Below are 22,422 nucleotides of genomic sequence, written 5' to 3'. Positions count from 1 at the left end.
TCACTGAAAAGAGATATATCCCATTACATTCCTCAGATTAAATATAAAAAAATAAAACACATGATATTCTGTCATTTTGTTTTTTATTGTTTATTTGCTGTTTATGTGTCTTGGCAGTCTTGTTCTTCCTCGTGTACTAACATAAATGTCCTGAAGTTGAATATGTTTAGAGTACACAAGCCAAACGCCAGGTTGTCTGTCAGTAGGGAAAGAATAACTGGGTATAAACAAATACACGGAGAACTCCATTTATATTTTTTAACCACTGAACAAATTGGGATATGAGGGTTGACATAAAATAGCTAATATTTACTAAACTTAGTTGAGCAGCGCATTCTTTTTAGGTATTGTAGGAATTGTAATTGTAGCTGTTTTTAATGTAATTTGGAAAATTCTGCAGTACAATCAACAGTAAATCCCTACTAGTTATTTATTATTATTATTATAAATTTGATTAGATCAACTTGTACTAGTAATCTGGTAACTGAAAATCATTTCACTTGTAGTTTGGATAAATTTACAAGATGGTGGTTTGAACTTGATGTGTAGTTTGGGGACAGTGGCTCTGACAAAAAGCAATTCAGCAGCATTACTGAAGATTGTAGTTGGGAGTTATGGAGAGAGATGTTAGGGAGACATGGGGGTTGAGCAGTTTGGAGACACTGAGGCGAAGCTGCGATGGTTTGGAAATGAGGGATAGTGACTTTATTGGACAAAGCATGTTGAACATGGAGATGCCAGGCAGGAGAAGAAGTGGACGAAAAAGCAGATACTCTGCTGTCACACCATCCGCTGCTTTATTTTAGATACATATATTATATTAACATGTATTTGTAAAATAACGTTTAGTAAAGACTGACAAAATAGTTAATGTTGATTGCAAGTAGAAGGTAAAATTGCAGCAGATTTGTGCTGCAGTACTTGCCTATCCTGCTACTAAAAACAAACATAAATAAATGCAGATAAATGTTAAGCAGCTTTCAAAAGTTACTAACGGAAAATAATACGTGGGAAAATATTTTGTAATAATTACGCGTTTAAACGGGGTCTTATTTTTCACATCTAAATTATGTCGTTTAAGGCTTGCTTTACTTCCGGGTGACGTTGACTGTCTAAGGGAAGATCATCCTATTTCTGCTAACGAACCGCGGCTAGATGTACCCCCATCATCACCACCACCCCTCCAGTGAAATAACTATCACATCATTGACAGTGTGACTATCACACCCATTTCAATAACTTCAGACGTGCAGCAGCGGCTTCGGTCCACGAAGAGCGACGTATAACCGGAGCCCGCGAGCTAACTCTGATGTTGGGCGGACTTCCTCCGAGCTCGGATATTTCTACGACGAGGTTAGCAGGCTAACTTTAGCCCCGTTATTGATTTCTCGTCACAGAAATGTCACACTGACACACAGCCTGTGGCGTGTATGTGTCCCTTATGCATAAAGACAGAACAATCATCATCCATCGTCTTTGTCTTGCTCCAGTATTGTTGACGTTTTAAGATTTTATGCTAAGGAAGCTAGCTAGGTAAACGTTGCTAGTTCGCGTTAGGGGTATGTTTCAGATATGCTACGGTAGTTTAGTGGTGACCAGCTGGACTGGATGCTACAGTTTCTGTTATACAGTGTAAATGTGGTTGGTGAAAAATCCACAGGGTTTGTCTTTAAGGGGAAGGTGTTTATGGCGCTGGTTCAAAACAGGCAGAGATGGATTATTAAAAACAGGCCTTTTGGGCATGAGCCCAAGGGATGCGAGGGTCCCCAGCACTGCACCTGCAAAATCGCAAATAGCTGTAGATTTAAAGGGGGAACGCGGGAGACCTGTACCCCCAGTAAGTAAAATATCTGTATCTACAAAAATCTCCTGAAATCGTCTGATGTTCAATCATTTCTCAGACAGGACCCTCATTTCCCCATCTTAAATTGTGTTTCTCCCAATACTCAATCGAAACCTTTGCCCACCGCAGAGAGAGCCAGCTACACAAACACAAAAAGTGCGAACATGGTGAAAAGGAAAGAAACACCCAAAAAGATTACACTGCAACAGATACTCAAAAATGAACAGAGACAACAAAGGTCTGCACAGATTCACATCAGTACAATTATGTTATTATCTGTGACTCTGAATGCAGGGGAGAAACATAACAAGGAGAAAAAGGTTCCATTGCTATGAGCGTGACATCATTGTTTATTAATGCACAACTGTCAGAAATGCATGCTGGGACTGACAAGCTGGGAGGCATGTTTCTCATTCTTGAAATTCTTAAGACCAGTTCTTGTTGCTGTTCTTAGTAAAGAGAAGCAAAATGTTAACAACCACAAAGAAATTAACCAAAACTACTACAGATTTAAATAAATAAATTAAAATAAACTAAAGTAAGATGTAAAAATGACCCCCAAAACCACAAATGGATACACAGTGATAATACAAAAGGGCACAAAATGACCAGTAGTTAGAAAATGACTATAAACTGCTCTTACTCCTGAGAGGTGCTGACGGGAATATCTTTTCTCACACACACACACACACTGCAGCACTGAACATTTGTATGTATCACACAATGTACTTGCATGTGAAATTAGAGCAGGTCACAGTCTGGTGAAGTCCTTCCTCCTGCGTGTTTTACTCAGGCAGCACTTTCCCCTAAAGCAAATGTGGCATTTCCAGTTCTTTACAGTGCACCTGCATTGCGCTGTCCTGTCATATGTTACATGTGAGAAAAGGCAACTGCACACAATTATCTGACCTGATTGAACCTGAATTGTACAGACTTTTTCTGAAAATCACTTTCAATAGCACGTTGATAAGTCTTTAATAGGGTTCCACTGTTAATCAGCTTTAATTTCAATCACAATTTTGGCCTCCCAGCATTAAATTAACTTGATTAACCGATATTGAAAATGCATACTTCACCAATATAATGCAAAGCAAAAGATAATCATGTGGTTCTTAAATTAATGCCAAAGATATAGTGAAGTCAACAGTGCTTTCGGATTTTATTTGGCCAAAGACGTGTCCAATAAACACCAGGTAACAAAGATTTATTGCCTAAAGATATGTGAAAGTCTTGTGCAGGTTTTGTTACTGCGCAAAACATGGGGAACTGTAGAGGGAACTCAAAGCTGTTGAGTACTTTTCTGCAAGTTTTATTCACATCAGGCAGGTACAGTGAAGGGAGTGAAAATCTTTCACCTTTGCTTTGTGAAGATCTGCTTGAAACAGGTGAATAAACACCTTATATGTCTGTAAAGAAATTATCACGAATGCAGCAGAATATAAAATTGGAAGCCTTTGTGATAAACTTTTTTTTTTGTCACATACACATATATTTTTTTAAGATATTCACGTGATGGAGGATGAATTTTATTTTGAAGTAACGATTTGTATATTAGTTGGAATGTAGCGTGACATGGATGTGGAAGCATTTACATGTTAAAATTCTTATGTTTATATTTTGGCCATAATCGTGGAGCTGTAGTCGCTGCTTTAATCTAGTCCAGGTGATTTTCTTCCTCTGTGGATGACTGAAACTGCCAAAATTTAAAAAAGAAACCACTCGTTTACTTTTATATCAAACTTTATAAAAAAAGAAGGGAAGGGGTGCACATAAGACATCTAAAATTGGTAAATGCAAAGCTCAAATAATATGTGAATGAAATAGGAGCTGAATTCAAGTATATTTACAAAGTGAAATGAAGAAGCATAAAAACTGCTCAGCTACCACAGTTTCTTCAAAAACACTTAGTATACACAAGAAAAATCACATGCTGTGTCTGGATTGTTGTGGTACAGCATCCAGCAGTAGTTGGCCATCATGCTACAATTCCTGAAACCTTGGTAGTGACGCTCTATTAACTGAATATCCTGATGAAAACGCTCTCCCTGTTCATCGCTCACCATGACAACATTTTCTGGAAAGAACTCAAATTGTGAGTGCAGGATGTGTATTTTCAATGACATGCGACAGCCCAGCTTCTGGTAGGAATCGAGCAGATGCTGAACTTCTTCCTTGTATCCAGGAGACTTGTGGATGTCCAGAAAGCTTTTGCAGAGCCACTTGAACACCACCCAAGCTTCAAACTCAACTGTTGAGAGAGTTTGTTTGTATCTTTCATCCTGCAAAACAGACTTGCTTTCTTCTTCTGGTGACCTCCTGGGAAGTCCTCATCATGGCGCAGGCAGTTAAGAAAGTTGTGAATAAAGTTCCTGCATTAGTCGGCGCCGCTCTTACATACTCCAAACCCCAGCTAGCGACTTTCTGGCACTACGCCCAAGTGGAGCTGGTCCCACCGAACCCAGCTGAGATCCCCAAAGCCATAGACGCTGATGGGGTGGCTGTAGAGCAGGTCATATACTGATCGGAAGGTTGGTGGTAGGGGTGGGCGATATAAACGATATATGATAGGAACGATATAAATTTGGCCAACAATAGAGATTTTGACTATACTGCTCTATCACGATAGCGCAGGTTGATGATGTCATCAAGCTGCGCCTGTTTTGATCGAAAGCATCGCAGTGGCTACAACCATTATCATCTGCAAATTATGCCGAAAGTCACAGCAAAGAGATGAAGCACTTTTGAAATATGGGGAAAGCCAAAAACTGCGCTTCCTCCACTTCCGTAACATTGATTCATTAATGTTGAATTCTCTCGCAGCTGCTCTATTCCCATGTTGTTGCAGTATATTAATAACTAACCTTGTATAGAGATTGAAAATGTGACGTCATTTAGGGACAAAACCGCAAAGAATTCTGGGAACTCGTGGCAAGAGGTACTAGCGCACGCAGGCTTTAAATTGAAATCAGTTACACAGCAATAAAAAGAAACACAAAAAATGGCAAGAAGCTGTTGTATCATTAACTGCAATAGCAAGTCGCATGTCAGCCACGGGAAGAGATCGGTTGTTATCGGATTACGTCGTTGAAGAGAAATTGTTCAAGTCATGTTTCCAAAGTAACAAAGAGCCAATGGATGGCCTGGGTTGCAGCCATTCAAAGACCAAATATAACGTCCCAGAACACTCCAGCTCACATGTTAGTCTGCTCCAAGCATTTCCACGAAGGTCAGAGTTTTGTAGTAGTTAATACGTCATTTTTCATAACATAATTGGTGATATAGGTTACAAGCAAGTCTGGCGCTGAACAGAAATTGTCGCGCTATGCTCCTTTGTTTATTGTGCATAAATAGTGAATTGTCCTGACACAATATTACGTTTCGCTTCTGTTATTACCATGTTACATTGACAAAAACATATATTTTTATTCACAGGGTAAAACGTTTTTTTTTTTTGTATCACTAATTGCCCAGTACGATTACAGCATACAATATTATTGTCACTGCTACATTTCTGTAATGCGTACCAGAAATTATTTCCACTGCTAATTAATTAACGTTAAGCTCAAAGGTCCTATTAATAAACGGTTAACGAATGTGTATTTATGAAGACGATTTGTGAGACTGGTAAACTTACCTTTGTTCGTACGATGGTCTTTCATTCTACACGGTGCATTTCAAGGTCCTGTACCCATCCGTCGGTAAACTGTACCTGGGCTTGTTGCAGTGACCTGTAGTTACTAAACTTCATGAGTGTATGCACTCACTCCAAGAACCATATAATTATAAATATGAGCGTGGTGAAAGTTGGGCAGCACGCTAACGTCTTTTGTCCACTCTGTGTGCTCGTAAGTAGGGCTGGGCGATATGACCCAAAATTTATATCTCGATATTTTTTAGCTGGATGGCGATATAAGATATATATCTCGATATATTTTTTAAAGCCATAAAGTAAGAACAAAAAGACAGTTCTTAGTCAAAGCTGTGTCCCAGATGTCACACAGGCACTTTTATTAACATAGAGCATAGATGTACATAAAATTTACTCAAAAATAAATTATGAGCATTTATTAAATAATAATGCTCCATAAATAAAAGAAAACAGTGTTGTTTTTCTGCATAACAAAAAGCTCACAATTGTGCAGTCAAAATGTAAACTAAAAGACGCTGAGCACAATAACAAAGACAGATTTCACAGCTGCTCTGTTCCCAACTTGTACTGCGTGACTGACAGCCTGGAGTTTGAAATCTGCTTCGCAACCACGTCTCTTAACAGGTGCCATTTATGGTCCTTATACACAGTAAGGTGGATATTACGTTGAAGCACAGTATGTATCACTCCGCGAGGCTCAGCCGTAATGCTCCGACAAACCATCAAGCGGTGCAGCTCCGTCCGTAGCTTACCAAAGTCGTACTAAAACATTTTTTGACAGATTGCTGAGCGCTGTGTTCCACATAAAATCGGTTCGCGGCCATCAAGCACAACCAGAATTCATACATAAGGCGCGCTATCAACTTTTGAGAAAATGAAAGGATTTTAGTCCGTGCAGCACCTCTGGGCTGCATGGCATTAGCGTGGTTAGCTCGTTAGCGTGGTTAGCTAGCTAACACGTTGACGCCGTCCAGTAACTCGTTAACGGAGATTTGCCGTGTCCATCTTGTCGCTTCCTGCAGGTGAAGCGATGGGGGAGGAGGGGGAGTTGTGTTCAGTGAAGGAGAGGCAAGTCCGAGTAACGTTGCGAAAAGACGAAAGTGGACGAAAGAGAGGGAAACTTGCGGCTCCACAAGTATAATTATAACGTAACATAGACTATATCGATATAAAGGATATTGTCACATCTTATATCTCGTATAAAAATATATCGATATTTTTTAAAAACTCGATATATCGCCCAGCTCTACTCGTAAGGGTCTAAACCTTTCACTCCTTTGATTTTGTCCTCGTATATTTTCTTTGACTTTTCATCAAGTCTGTCTTTGTACGGACCGGCATTGTTCTCCTTCGTTTTGTACATTCCTTTTTTGGGGGGCAAAGAAAAACCAAGAAGGTATTGGAGCCAGAGAATGAACGTTTTGCGGTCCTGAGTTCCCAGCATGCAATGCGCGAAAGTCACGTGGTCTGTCAATCTCTATAGTGGATGAATAATCTCAGTTGTTCTCCTGACTGAAGTTTGGCCCGTGTATAGCATCCTGCTATGCGATTGCATTTGTCCCTAACCACCAGAATCCCTCACGTTAACTTTTATCGAGTGGAAAAAAAAGTTGACGTTCATCCTCCAGCTTCACTGTGCTAATGTTATGCTAACACTGTGCTAATGTTATGTTGCTAGCAATCACATAGCACAACATTATAGCTGTGTCCCAAAACGTCGGCTGCATTCTTCGGAGGACCCGGCCTTCGCGGTCTACATGGGCCAGGTCCACAAAGGTTTAAGCAAATCCTTCTGCTTAAACCTCGAAGCAAGAAGTTCTGCTTTGTCTTTCGACAGGTTTAGAGCACAAACAAGATCGTTCAGCTCTGTTTGTGTAAAAGTCTCTGAATCTTCATTGGCCATGTAATCAGGATCTGATGACTCTGGATTGTAACCAGATGCAGCTTGACCGTGTTCCTCGTCACCTTCTACAGAAGCTAATCCATCATATGCCAGTACAGGAACAGGCAGTAAGTCATCATGAGGAACAGGCCTTATTGCAGATTCCAGACTGGGATATACAATTTTTTGAAAATCCTGTTGTATTCACGCGGCAAAGATAGGAATCGCTGAGATGATCTCACTGTTCCAGCCACACCATCGGGATTGCAAGTGGCATTTCGCAGATTTAAGCTGTCACGCAGTCCATTGGAACAACTGTTGCAGATGACATGTGGAGCCCAAGATTTATCCTGGTCATCCAGTGGATAAAGTACAACTTGTACATCATCTTAAGGTCTGTGGTAATTGGGCGACGTCGTGAATGAACTGCACGTAACTGAAAGTGTCTGGATGATTGATACAATTTCTAGGCATGGTAACAACTGAAATCAATCACAGTTAATTCAGTCTGTAACATAAAACACAGGGAACTGTCATTAAATCTGGCAATACGCTTATGGTTAATTATTCCAACTATCATGCAATATGTAACTAGCTTCATCACAGAAGCTACGCGCTTAAAAAAAACTAAACACAGATTTGAAATCGGCATGAAAAACCCACATAAACTTATCTCTGATGACTTTGACCTGTTGACCTGTATTATTGTGTCCTTAATGTTATGCAGCTATCTGCCACCACATGGAAATGTTCATACATTTCCAAAGAGTCTGAGCTTTACTTTGAGGAAAGACCCATAGTTATGCTCCTCTCCTGTCTTCCTGCAGCTGGCGGCTCTTCATCCCATCCTACTGAACACCTTGCTCAGGGGCTTCACTCAGTCAGTCATTGTAGCTCTGTCAGTCTGCACGGCGACTGTGTCAGACCAGCCTGACAGCTTTCATCAGAGGCCACGAGCAGCCAAAGCCAATGGTAAGCACGGCTCGGGGACCTTAGAGCCGCATATTCTGGAGAGTCGGTGCGCTGCCTTCCAGTATCGAGCCAGCAAGTATTTAGAAGGAGGTGAAGGTCCTCGACTCAGATCCTCAAAGCTAGCAATGCCTGGCCCCACACCGACCCTCAGCAAAGCTCGGGTTTACACCGACGTTAATACACAGAAGAACAGAGAGTACTGGGACTATGATGCTCATGTGCCAAACTGGAGGTATATATATACATGTTGGCTTTGTGAGAGCATGATTTTTTTAATGAATTTTTAATCACTGCCAAAGTGTTTTTGCTTTTCTCAGTAATCAAGACAACTATCAGCTGGTGCGTAAACTGGGCAGAGGGAAGTACAGTGAAGTGTTTGAGGCCATAAATGTGACCAATAACGAGAAAGTGGTGGTGAAAATCCTCAAGGTAAGCACTAGACTGACTTTTTTGCTAGGGCTGCGTGTGTGTGTGTGTCTGTTTTTTACCTTTTATACCTACAATCTCTAATTTGTATTGTGGTAACATGAGTCTTCTCGCTTTGGCAGTTATCCATTTCTGAAAACCTCATCAAATCCACAAACATTTTTAAAATGTCTTCTGTTAAATCTTTTCTTGGCACTTGCTGACTTTTCTTTGTCAGATTACTTTCTTTAATCCTGTCAAACCTTACATTGTACTCTGGCATCATCTATTGGTCAAATGGTTTATGAACAGCCTGTGGCATCAATTTACTTCTGGATCCCATCAGTCTGGAGAGAATGCCTCCCCCTCAGAAAACCAGCTGGATGAATGTGTTTCTCTCTGGTTCCCACTGATCAGTTCCATTACTTAGTGGGGATGGTCGGTTGTAGTCCTGTTTCCCTGTATGACTTGCAGCAGGATGAAGGTGGTCTCTGGGACTACTGGGATCTGGCATCTCCCTGGGAGCTGCAGTTGCTGTTTTGGGGTGTCTGGGTCTCTGCCTCAGTTGGTAGCGGTGGGGACTGGGGTGGGTGCTGCCTAGCAATCTTAGGGTGTGGGGCCTGGGGTCCTTGTGGTGGTGGGTCCTGATCCCAGGCTGGATGGCTGCCCAGGTGCCCGGGGTTGCCTGGTGTCCGGCTGGGTACCTTCTTGCACAGGGTTGGTCTGCACCCCGTTGACTGCCTTGCAGTGTAGTGTGTGTTAGCGCACGTTGGGATGTCTGGTCTGCACCATGGCGGTCGTGTGTAACTGCAAGCCCATTGGATGGGGTAGGGTGTCCAGGTTATGGGGGCAACCGTTGCTGGGTGCAGCTCGTCCAAGACCCAGATGAGTGTGCCATGTCCCTTTTGCTGTGTGTCTGTTGTAATTGAGTGGTCTCTTTGGGCTCATCTGCACACCCCTGTGGTGGGGCGTGGGAAATGGGGTGCACACTGAGCCACTTGTTTGCTGCTTCTCTCCTTCTGGTCTAGTGCTCTTGTCCTCCTGGTCTTACATATCCCAGCACTCCCTCATACGGCACATTGTTCATACAGTGTCACAGTGGGTAGAGCAGTCATATGGGTGGATTTGCTGAGCCTGGTATTGGAGGAAGGGGTTCACCTCCCCTACCACTCCCCACTGGACGTTGCTGTTGCTTTGGGATCCTGAACTCAGCTCACACCGGGGTGGCAGGCCTCTAGTGGGATTGGCTGCCCATCGCCCCTGGTCCTGGACTCCCACCCCTGCTGGGGGGTAGTATTGCTTCTCACCCTCTTTTCAAGTGTATTTTGTGACACATACACACTCACAAACTTTCACGCTCTTATGTACCGGGGCGATTGTGGCTCAAGAGTTGGGAGTTCGCCTTGTAATCGGAAGGTTGCCGGTTTGAGCCCCGGCTTGGACAGTCTCGGTCGTTGTGTCCTTGGGCAAGACACTTCACTCGTTGCCTACTGGTGGTGGTCAGAGGGGCCGGTGGCGCCAGGGTCCGGCAGCCTCGCCTCTGTCAGTGCGCCCCAGGGTGGCTGTGGCTACAATGTAGCTGCCATCACCAGTGTGTGAATGTGTGGATGACTGGTTGTGTAAAGCGCTTTGGGGTCCTTAGGGACTAGTAAAGCGCTATACAAATATAGGCCATTTACCATTTACCTGTGCATTTTCAAGATTTTGTTCCAGGTGCTGTATTATTAGAGCTGGGCGATATGAGATTTTTTCATATCACGATATGTTTTTTTCATTTCAGGCGATAACGATATCTATCACGATATAAGCCAAATAACTATATTTGTAAGATTTAAATGTGCCGTTGCTCACAAGTAAAATGTGAAATAATCAGCAGCTTGTTTTTAAATATTTATTTCCCATAATAAGTTCAACAGGGTAGATGTACTTAAGGAACATGAGACTTTTTCAGATAAATAAAGGCAAATATTGCAAACTACACAAAAGGCAGCCGCTAAAGCGTTTAAGTTTCAAAATAGAACAAATGAAACAGACTAAATTGTCAATTCCACTTAGAAACAAAGTATTAATTCTAAAAATAAATCTTAGTTTGTTTTACAGAAGAACAGACAAAACTGACTAACTTTTGTCAATATCAAATAAACTGAGAACTAAAAGGAAATTCTCAATCTCTCCTTGTTGTATAGCTTAGCTTTTCAAACAGTTTTAACAGTTACTTTAGTCTGACAAAAGCCGAATGACGAATTAGCGCTTCCAGTCAGAGACTGAGGCTACGTCCACACGTACACGGGTATCTTTGAAAACGGAGATTTTCCGTTTTCGTTTTAAAAAATAATCCTGTCCGCACATAAAGGGAGAAATGAAGGAAAACGCTGCTATGAACATGCCAAAGCAGCAGGTGGCGCTAGATTCCTAACCGTGCAGAAATGTTGGCCAATCAGAAGTCTAGAAGCCTCGGTGGGAAAAAGTAAACAAAGCTGCGGCATAGAAGCAGAACCGAGTCGTATGTGTGGAGGGACAGTAACTGTGTGTATATGTAAGCATTTAAACACTGCAGAGAGTAGAATTAACAGTATTGTAGAAATTCATTTCACCGAAACAATAACGTGGCGCACAGTGTGACGCATGCACCAGTTTATTGTATTTCCAGACTTGCTTTCGGCACAATTTACAGTGCACGCTACTCTGTTTTTTGTCAGACTTGAAATAGCCGAAATACCTTCAAACTACGGAACTTCTATGGCTCTTCCGTTCGACAATCTCTCCGGCATTGGAACCATCATCTGTTTTCTCTTCGGTCACGCTCGGTTGATTTTTCTAGTCGGCACACTCATTTCCTCCATTATGCGCTGGCTCCATTACCCGCTGGCTGCTTCCCAAACAAACACACGTGCGGCTTGGCACTTGTGCTGTACGTAACAAGTGACGCGACGTGACGCTGCGGCTGTGATTGGTTCGGCTCTGCGCTACTTAATTTGGATTGGCTGACCTTTTTTTTTTTTTTTTTTTTTTTTTAAGAGGACAAGAGCGGCGAGGTCTATCGCGATAGCTTAATTTCTCTATCGAGTAAAAGTTATATCGCGATACATATCGTTATCGTTCTATCGCCCAGCTCTATGTATTATTGTTTTTGTTTTAAGGTGCACTAACTGGCGATGTATTGTGCATTTCTGTTTGTACCCTGTCGTTTTATTACACCCCACCCCATTTTTTTTCCCTTTCTACTACCCATCCTGTCTTATACATTATCAAACTGTATACCAGAGGAGCCTATAGAGAATTTATAGAGCTGATCTTGGAATAACAAGTTGTTTGGCTCAACAGTGCATTCAGATCATAACTCTGGTTGCATAAGCTGCCAGACAGGACAGGAGTTAACAAAAAAAAAAGGCTGTGGCATCAACAGCCAAGTGAATGAGATACCCAACACTTTACCAAATAATAGGGGTGCAACGATACACAAAATTCACGGTTCGGTTCGGTTTGATACTTTCAATACAAAAAATGTTCATGCTTTTTTAATTTGTCATTTATTAAAATTATAAATATATATTTTAACTCAAATGTACAGTTCTTAAATTTAATGTTGCTGAAACAACAAAGTAATAAAATAATAAATCTATCTGATCGAGAAATCACTCATCTTTGGAAAAGAGAGTTTATTACAGAGAAATGGCTCTTTCAAAAATAAAAGCTATACTATCCGCTTCTTCTGGGCTATATTCTCAGCAGCATATTAAACATATCAGGTCCCCATAAGCAGAATCATGTGCTAACGGCTGTCTAATGACTCGGCTAAAGTTAGTAGCATGCTTGTTGTTTTTGTCTGCTTCCACTTGTCTTTGCACTAGGATGATGTCGACATAAATGTGCAGTCATATTTGTTGTGTTCCCACTAGTGCTGTCAGCGTTAATCTTAAATGACGTTAACGCCACAACACGGCAAATCTCCGTTAACGAGCTACCGCGGATCGCCCCGTGCGTGGGGCTCGACGGCGTCAACACGTTAACGAGCTAACTGCGCTAAAGCACTAGTTCCCACCCATGTAATTGAGCATTGCATGGCACATCCGACATACTGTTTTACTTTAGTCCATGACGCGCTTACCTTCAGGGTCATACGTCACATGAAAACCAAAATAGTTCCAAACGCCAGATCTGAATGAGGGTGGGGGAGGTTCAATTTGCCATGTTGCAACGAGCTTAGCTTCTGTCTTGCTAGCTTACGCTGCGCTCAGTGGATCTGCACTCGACAGTGCAGCCTAGGCAGAGTAGTCGAATGCAGATCCACTGAGCTCTCAACACAGCATCGTCAGAAGAAAAGTTGATCAAATAAATTAAAAATTTTGTATTGTTCGATACATATGCGTACCGAACCGAAAGCACTGTATCGAACGGTTCAATATCGATACGAGTATGAAGCGCCTTGAGGCGACTTTTGTTGTGATTTGGCGCTATATAAATAAAATTGAATTGAATTGAATTGAATTGAGTATTGTTGCACCCCTACCAAATAACTATGCAGTTAATGCTACAGAAACCCTTAAGTAGAATATAAAGGTAAAGAAGCTAAAGAACATAAAGAAGCTGTTGATGATCTAGAAAAAATCAGCAGGAATATTTAATAAGTAGATATTTTTGTGCCGTGACAAGCTTTTATTAACACATGATGCAAATGAAGGTAAGTTCAGTGTTTATGTGGTATCACTTTATGGTTATTGTAGCAGCTTTATTGTAACTATTTCTGTCATCCACAGAACATTTAAACATTTTAAATGAGCAGCATAATGTTGGAAATACTGTGTGTGTGTGTGTGTGTGTGTGTGTGTGTGTGTGTGTGTGTGTGTGTGTGTGTGTGTGTGTGTGTGTGTGTGTGTGTGTGTGTGTGTGTGTTTGGATGCCCAAAGATGGATTCTCTCAGCAGCGCCCTATTTTCATTTTCACTTATTTCCATTGTGCTGACTATGAGTGTCCATCTCTACTCAGCCTGTCAAGAAGAAGAAGATCAAACGGGAAATCAAAATTCTTGAAAACTTGCGAGGAGGAACCAACATCATCCGCCTGGTGGACACGGTCAAAGACCCGGTGGTGAGTTGTGAAAACCGGCAGCTGCATGCGTGCGTGTGAGCCATGTAATCCAGTCATGCTTGTAACTCAGTGATACCTGCTGTTCTCCTCAGTGAAGCCATGTGTTGTCCTCTCTTTGCAGTCCAGAACACCAGCGCTAGTCTTTGAGTACATCAATAACACAGATTTTAAGGTACTCAAGTTTGGACTACCAGCAGGGTTACCATCCATGCAAACACGTTGATGTCCATTATTAATAACATGAATAACCCTCCAGTTATTGCTCCACATGTGTAGAGGCCAGCTGCTCACATCAGAACACTTTTTATACATTGATGTCTCTCGTGCGGTCCACAGGAGCTTTACCAGAAGCTGACAGACTACGATATCCGTTACTACATGTATGAGCTTCTAAAGGTAATATTACTTTGTTTTCACATGTAAACTGATCCTCACTTTTCAAAGTGGAACTGCAGAGTACCACTCTTCAAATGTGCTGCGGTCACTGAGGGACTTCCTAATTCAGAGTGTGAATCTGTCGCCACAAGGGCCCAGCAGCAGAGCCAGGATTATATCTAATGACACAGCACGAGTCAAATATGAAAGCATCCTTGGGACAGTTTATTCAGGACGTTTTAAGTAAAGTTATAAAACGACTGCTAAACACTTTAGTTTAATAAAAATGAAAGCAAAGTTTGTAAGTGTTAAACAGCCTGCACCGTCACATGATAACATACGAGTCCATATGGACTGCTCCGGGAATACTCACTGATGATAGAACGTCGTTAAACATTCATTCAGATAAGCTGTCCTGAGCATTAGCAGACAAAGCAGTGGCCTCAGTGCTTTTATTAATGCTATCTATGAAAATGTTGAATGCGCACAACCTTTGAATTTGAATGGGACGGACCTGGAGGGGAAAAGTGACTTTTGGAGGTACATTTGAATGGAACGCCACCACGATAAGCACCTCACTAAGCCTGTTCTGTGTGTTCTTCCAGGCTCTGGACTTTTGTCACAGTATGGGGATCATGCACAGGGACGTGAAGCCGCACAATGTGATGATTGACCACCAGCTGAGGAAGGTGCTACTGACGCTTCTATGGGTTGTTTTGTATGCTGGAATGTTGGCAAGTTGTGTGTCTGCAAACACTTGTAGCCCTTTTTCCATTAGGACGTGCTCGGCTCAACTAATTATCCATTACAATCGAGTGCTAGCCACAAGACGTCATTTGTAGTCTAGGCGATGTTACACCTGCTGCTCAGTCTGTGGAGTTTTTGGGTGACGGGTTCATTTTTGTGAGGCTTTCCATCGTTTCCGAGTCCTTAAAAAAAATGGCAGTTTTGATTTTCGTGAAGGAAACACTCCCATACCCTGTCGAGTGACATAACTGACTAACCAGTCAAACACATGCTGTCTGTTGATCGCTTGGAACCCCGGCCAAGTGGGTACTATAAAAGTACCAGATACTGGCCCCTAATAGCAAACCCTAAAAACCATGTCGAGTAGGTACTAGTGGGAGAACGGCTAATACTTGAGCTGTAACTTTGTCAAACCACAATGTGAACCTTCAGAATGGTTCAACAAGACACTGTGTGTAATGTTGTCATTTGTCACATGACATGACAACTCCTCACTGCAGGCATGTCATGTGCCTGCCTGCTTCAAGTCCTCTACCATAATCCCTGTCCCCAAGAAACCTAGGATCACTGAACTAAATGACTACAGACCCGTGGCTCTGACATCTGTGGTCATGAAGTCATTTGAGCGCCTAGTTCTCTCCCATCTCAAGACCCTCACGGCCCCCCTCCTGGACCCCCTGCAGTTTGCATACAGAGCCAACAGGTCTGTAGATGATGCCATCAACATGGCCCTACACTTCATCCTGCAGCATCTGGACTCCCCAGGAACCTACGCCAGGATCCTGTTTGTGGACTTCAGCTCTGCCTTCAACACCATCCTTCCAGACCATCTCCGAGGCAAGCTTTCCCAGATGAATGTGCCTGATCCCATCTGCCGGTGGATCACTGACTTCCTGACGGACAGGAAGCAGCATGTGAGGCTGGGAAAGAATGTCTCGGACTCTCGGACCATCAGCACCGGCTCCCCTCAGGGCTGTGTTCTTTCTCCTCTGCTCTTCTCCCTGTACACCAAATGCTGCACCTCCACCCACCAGTCTGTCAAGCTAATCAAGTTTGCAGATGACACCACCGTTATTGGGCTCATCTCGGACGGGGATGAGTCTGCCTACAGGAGGGAGGTTGAATGTCTGGTGTCCTGGTGCAGCCACAACAACCTGGTGCTGAATGCCCAGAAGACAGTGGAGATTATTGTGGACTTCAGGAAGCACACAGCCCCACTCCCCCCCATCATCCTGACTGACACCCTCATCACCTCTGTGGACTCATTCCGCTTCCTGGGTACCACCATCACCCAGGACCTGAAGTGGGAGCCCACCATCACCTCCGTCATCAAGAAAGCCCAGCAGAGGATGTACTTCCTGAGGCAGCTGAAGAAATTCAACCTGCCAACACGGACGATGATGCAATTCTACACTGCAATCATCGAGTCCATCCTCACCTCCTCCATCACCGTGTGGTACGCTGGAGCCACTATCAGGGACAAACAGAGACTGCAGCGTGTTGTGCGCTCTGCTGAGAAGGTGATTGGCTTCAGACTCCCATCTCTGCAGGACCTGTACACCTCCAGGACACTGCGGCGTGCAGCCCGGATCTCAGCTGACCCTTCTCACCCTGGACACAGTCTGTTTGACCTGCTCCCCTCAGGCAGGAGGCTCCGGTCCATTCGCACCAGAACCTCTCGCCATAAGAACAGTTTCTTCCCCTCTGCTGTTGGACACATGAACAATAACCATATGACTGTACCCGCCACTAACACATGACCCTACGCTGTGTTCACTGCATCATTCCATGTTTGGCACTGATCACCACCTGCACTCATGTATATATCATGTATATATCTTTCTACGTAGCACTTTTAATTCTTATTCTTACTTTTATTTTTTCATGTCTATTTAAGCGCAATTTATGACAGTATGTTTGCACTGAAGCACCGCAGCAATTTCCTAATGTTGTAAACCTGCTCAACATTTGGCAATAAAACCCTTTCTGATTCTGATTCTGATTTCTGTTTGTGTGTGACAGCTGCGTCTTATAGATTGGGGTTTGGCTGAATTTTACCATCCCGCTCAGGAATATAACGTCAGGGTGGCCTCGCGCTATTTCAAAGGCCCCGAGCTGCTAGTGGACTATCAGGTATGCTTCCACTCAGCAGAACACGGTCACCTGCCCGTCTCAGTTTTCTCTGAGCTCATTTTTAGTTGTGTGTTGTTCTTTCAGATGTATGATTACAGTTTGGACATGTGGAGTCTCGGCTGCATGTTGGCCAGTATGATTTTCCTGAAGGAACCGTTTTTTCATGGCCAGGACAACTATGACCAGGTGAGAGAGACAACATGAAGTGGTTTTTCAGAAATGTGTGATCCTGCAGGTCAGACACAAAAATGCTATGGTGGGTTATACTTATGCTTTTGAACTATAATAAATTGTAAGCCAATAATAATACATAGTAGTGACCTGAATATAAGCCGTGTGTTTTCTAAGAAAAATCCAGACAGCAGTGAGTCGAAGGAGCTGCTTTAAAAGGAGCGACAGCTTGTTGTGTCAGCCTCCACTTCATGCTCTGAAAGCTGTAACTCAAGACATTTCTACACTAACTGTAACAACAGTTCACTCAATTAGGATAAAACGGCCAACAGATAACATTTTATTTTTAAAAGGTCAGAGTTCAGGTCTCGATGAACAGTGATGTAAAAAGCCACTGACTGACTGTGTTGTCTTTGTTTCTGCTTTCATAAACAGTGTCTTCTGCTGTGACAGTGCACTGACATATTTGAGCCATTAGGGGGCGCACTGACGTGGTATGCATCTTGTTTTCCAGCTGGTCCGCATCGCTAAGGTTCTCGGCACCGATGAGCTCTTTGGCTACCTGCACAAATATCACATAGAACTGGACACTCGCTTCAAAGACATGCTGGGGCAGTGAGTATCGCTGACTTCCTGTAAAACTGCTGAAACATATTCAAATGTATTGAAAGCAGCTCACACCCAAGCAGCTTAATTAGATGTTAATAGTCACTTGTTTCCAGGCAAACACGGAAACGCTGGGAGCAGTTCATCCAATCAGAGAACCAGCACCTGGTGAGTCCAGAGGCTCTGGACCTGCTGGACAAGCTGCTGCGCTATGACCACCAGCAGAGGCTGACGGCGGCCGAGGCCATGCAGCACCCGTACTTCTGTTAGTACCGCGCGAGCCGCAGCACGTCTGCAACAACAGCTGCCTGCTGAAATAATGAGTCACAAATCTGATTTCACTCTCAAGATTATACAAGCTCTTCTTCCATTTTATCAGTTAACTCCATTCACCAAATATAAAGCAGCGATGTGTGACCACAGTGGCCAAACACACAGTAACCTGAAGTTCATCTTCAGCCTTGTGGACCTGATCTGATATTTTCACTCGATCAGCTGATACTCCTTATGATGCTGACAAAGCAACATTTATAGTAAAATACTTTACTCGTCTTCCAGAATCATTGTTTAAAATCAGGAGAATTCTTTTTTTGAGCATGTAGAAATTCACTTTTCAGTTTGCTTTTTAAAAGATAAAAAGCAAAATGTCTCAGTCCACATCAAAGCTGTCTGTTATGTGTACTGATTACAGATGCATGTGCACTGCATGATTATTAATACAGCTTTTCACATCCAGGGTTTCCTTTTTCATCCTTACACATCTGCATTCTTACCTGGGTCATAAATTATACATAAAAAGGGGGGGGGGGGGATAAATAAGGGGTGACATCATCTAAATTCATTATAAAAACATTAAGAAAGATGGTGCAATTTGAAAACAAGGACAAAAGTAAAAAAGAGAATAATAACTGGGTTAGAAAAATCCATCAACACAGAAAGCTACAGTGACTTAGAGTTATGGTTTCTCTCACGTCTCTTTCCGTCTCTCAGCTTCTGCTCTTTCTGTGTCCGTAGGCAGGATAAAAGATTGATGTTGTTCCAGGTATTTTGGCCACTGGTAATCAGGTTGTGATGAGGAAGTGCTGTTTTTAAACATGACGTCATTTTTAAAAATTTAACGTGACCCATAACAAGTGATAGCCCGTGCACTCATCAGCAGAGTTTACAGAAGTCATGTCAGAAAGTTGTGCTTGGCCACATCTGCGTCTGCTTTCTCTCCCTCTCTCTGTCCTCCTGCCTGAAGACGGCCTAAACAAACGACAAGAAAGCTCACGGAAAACATTTTGTGTTTATGTCTCAGATCCTGTGGTGAAGGAACAAGCAAATGCCAACACAGATGGATCAAAGGCAATAAGCAGCTCCAATGCAACATGATACCCAGAGAACAGGTAAGACACACAACAATACTCTATTTATAATATGTAGAGATGTAGAGGTATGCAAAAGCTTGGATGTGCCACTTTACATGCCATGCCAATGCGTGTGCGAATGATTACAGCCACTGCAGCACGCAGAAGCTACGGGCTTTCCTACAAATGCTGATGCTTTAGTCTGAGTCTGTTTACATATTATTTCTGTGAATGTTAAATATCAACCAAAAACGATACAAAAACAGCACAAGTCGAGCTTCTTCAGAAGGGACCTGAATTTTTATCTAGCAGCACGTAACGTGGTCGTGCATTTGTGCTTCAGGCTGTTTTCTGCATGTGGTAGCAGTTTGTTGTCACCAGGGGGCAGTGTTAGAACATGTTGCATCACCAGGGGTGCCGATGTATGTTGTGTTCCTTTAGTTTATTTCCTACCACAGTGAGCACAGTAATCAATAAAGACAAAACAACTACTTTGGGGTGATGTAAAACTAATGTTTTTTCTTTTTGGAGACTGTGGCGGGGCATGGCCTGCGGTACCGTGCAGGTGCGTCCGCCTCCTCTGCACGGCACCGCAGGCCCCGCCCCGCCACAGAGACATTTTAATCAGCGAGCGCAGTGAAGAGTAGAAAGGAAGCAGTGGAGGAAGGTGCACCTCAGCCTGTTCACTCTGTGAGCTGGCATAAGGCCTGAGACCAAGATTCAAACACTGTAAACTGAAACTGCAGCCAACAGCCTGTCTACACTGTTGTTTTGAAATCTGATGATTTTGTTCACCTCTTGCTCCTCATGTTGACCATCACTGTTATCTTTCCTCTTCACCCGGAATCTTCACGCACTCCATTTAAGACAACTCTGGTTGTCTCAAATTTAAGACAACTCTGGTTGTCTCAAATTTAAGACAACTCTGGTTGTCTTAAATGGAGCTTCTTTATTTACTCAGACACCCTGTGGTGACCCGGGAAAGACTGCGGAACATTACTGGAAAATTTTAGGGTGATTTTAAACTACCTGACTCAAAATAAAATCCTTCACGAGCCAAAGTTATTGTTCCTTAAAATAAAAAGCAGCAGCTGTGCATCAGCATTTGTAGACAGGCTCAGTATGAAATATTTACTGCAACAGAACCTGCTTGGACAAAGCCGGCCTGTTATGAATATCAAATGGTATCCTTTTGCTTGTGTTCTGCTTGCTCACACCTCTGTGATTACAGGATGAGTTTTCAGTATTTGTTTTTCTGTCCATTCAGGAAGAATCTTTATTACCTCAACTTGTGACCTTTTCGTGGCAGAAACCTCTGCCTCCACATCAACAGCCATACTGGAGCAAGATGTCAATTTTGCAGCACAAACAAACACGCACGGAATAAACTCCTCCCAACAAAACCCTGGGAATCTGCGCTGCTTGGTCTGAGTCACAAATAAATCAGATCTGGAATCAGATCTGACCCCTTCACCCTCCTCTTCCTCCTCCTCTTCCTACCTGCCAACATCTCCACTTGTTTTTAAAATGAGCAACGTGACTTGTTGGATGGGTATCAAGCTGGTGTTATTGCTGTGAAGACCTTTGTCGGTTATTGCAGCGACGACTTCAGATCCAGTTGCAGGTTTTAAGCACTGAGTGGCGTGGAGGCTCTTTTCTGCTATGGATAGAACAAAAGCTATATTAAAAGAGAATAAACCATTTTTATTTAAAGGTGTGTCTTTTGGACTTTTATTGTCTCTGAACTGAAATTTATCTTCAAACACTATGGTCCACATTGCTCAGACCTGGTCTCTAAAGTTTAGTGTAGCCAGTAGGGCTGTGTGATATGACAAAAATCTAATATCCCGATATAAGACATTTATCGTCCTGACAACGATATAAATCACAAAATGTAATATTTTCTGTAAATTCTGTAATACTCACCTTGTGTGAAGTGTTTCCAGCTGGGCGTCATGTAGCTGGACTCTAGTGTTTTAACCGATGCATGAAACTACATTTTTAGACGTAAGTTGAAAGAAAATGGTGGCCGTTACAAATTTTGAGTCTAAGGTTTATTTTTTAGCACCTGACGGATCTTTTTTTTCTTCTCATCCGTAAACTCTCTGCATACTCTTTCACTTGATTCAGTTTATTTTGAAAAGTCAACAGGATCTTGAGCTTTATTGTGAAAGGTTTACATGGAAAACAAACAAGCGGACAGCAGAGCCACGCAAACGCAACAATGACTAGCGCTTGTCGTCCATAGTGTGTTTATATTAAATATAAGAGAAAGAGAGAACTTTAATAAATTAATATAGCCAGTACAGTGACCATCAAAACCATGAAAAAATAATGCTGTAAACATTTTATTTTATGACACCACGAAACAAACGATAGCATAAAATGAAACGATAGACGTTTTTATATCATCGTCCAATATATATCGTTATATCGAACAGCCCCAGTAGCCAGTAACTAACTCAGTCCTTGGAGGCTACTGTACCTTATTTTTGTTTCTCACAAGACTGCACAGGTCCTGACGTGACAACTAAAATAACTGTTTATAAGAAACGCTAAGACTAATCTTGACTAACTAAAAAGTTAGTCCCGATTCTTCCTCCGAAGAGGAAGAATCGTGTTCCTCTGCCTTCTATGATTCTGGCCAATGTCCAATCTCTTAGAAACAAAACGGATGAATTACAAGGAAATGTGCTTCATCTACGGGAATACAGGGAGGCTTGTCTGATGGCGCTTACCAAGACGTGGCTGACCGATATGGACAGTGACACTTCACTGCAAATCAGCAGCTTTGGGACCCCTGTCAGATTGGATCGGAACTGTGGAGTAACACGCAAATCCCACGGAGGAGGGCTATGTTTGTATATCAACCAGGGCTGGTGTAATAACTTTACTGTGCCGGAGCGGTTGTGTCTTACCGACTTTCAGTATCTGTCAGGCCATTTTACTTACCGAGGGAGTTCCCTCAAATTTTTGTCACTGTTGTTTACATTCATCCTAAAGCTGACGTTAAAGTTGCTGCCGATGCCATTTTTAAAGTGGTACACAATCTGCAGACTCTCACTTACTCTTGGTGATTTTAACAATTGTAATCTTAAGAAATCACTGAACGATTTCTTTCAATATGTCACTTGTCCTACAAGGCAAAACAAAACGCTGGATTTGTGTTATGGACCAATTAAGGGGGCATATAAGTCTGTGG

At 42.6% G+C, this 22,422-nt stretch overlaps 1 protein-coding gene across 2 annotated transcripts; it reads left to right on the top strand.

The window, feature by feature from the left end:
* Window positions 1–1,095: 1,095 nt before the first annotated feature.
* Window positions 1,096–20,933, top strand: LOC113008537 (casein kinase II subunit alpha'-like). Of its 2 annotated transcripts, none has more exons than XM_026146029.2 (13): window positions 1,096–1,353; window positions 8,202–8,578; window positions 8,664–8,775; window positions 13,738–13,839; window positions 13,961–14,011; window positions 14,176–14,235; window positions 14,820–14,903; window positions 16,984–17,094; window positions 17,179–17,280; window positions 17,780–17,880; window positions 17,988–18,136; window positions 19,172–19,259; window positions 20,488–20,933. In XM_026146029.2, the coding sequence occupies exons 2-12, from the start codon at window positions 8,472–8,474 to the stop codon at window positions 19,243–19,245; spliced, it is 1,053 nt and encodes a 350-aa protein (XP_026001814.1). In that variant the 5' UTR covers window positions 1,096–1,353; window positions 8,202–8,471; the 3' UTR covers window positions 19,246–19,259; window positions 20,488–20,933. The 2 variants fall into 2 exon arrangements, with proteins under 2 accessions (XP_026001814.1, XP_026001900.1); XM_026146115.2 differs by lacking the exon at window positions 1,096–1,353 and adding an exon at window positions 7,650–7,768.
* Window positions 20,934–22,422: the final 1,489 nt, after the last annotated feature.

Source organism: Astatotilapia calliptera, chromosome 1, assembly GCF_964374335.1.
Source record: "Astatotilapia calliptera chromosome 1, fAstCal68.1, whole genome shotgun sequence".
Classification (NCBI taxonomy): domain Eukaryota; kingdom Metazoa; phylum Chordata; class Actinopteri; order Cichliformes; family Cichlidae; genus Astatotilapia; species Astatotilapia calliptera.
This window is presented reverse-complemented; position numbering and strand designations above follow the sequence as displayed.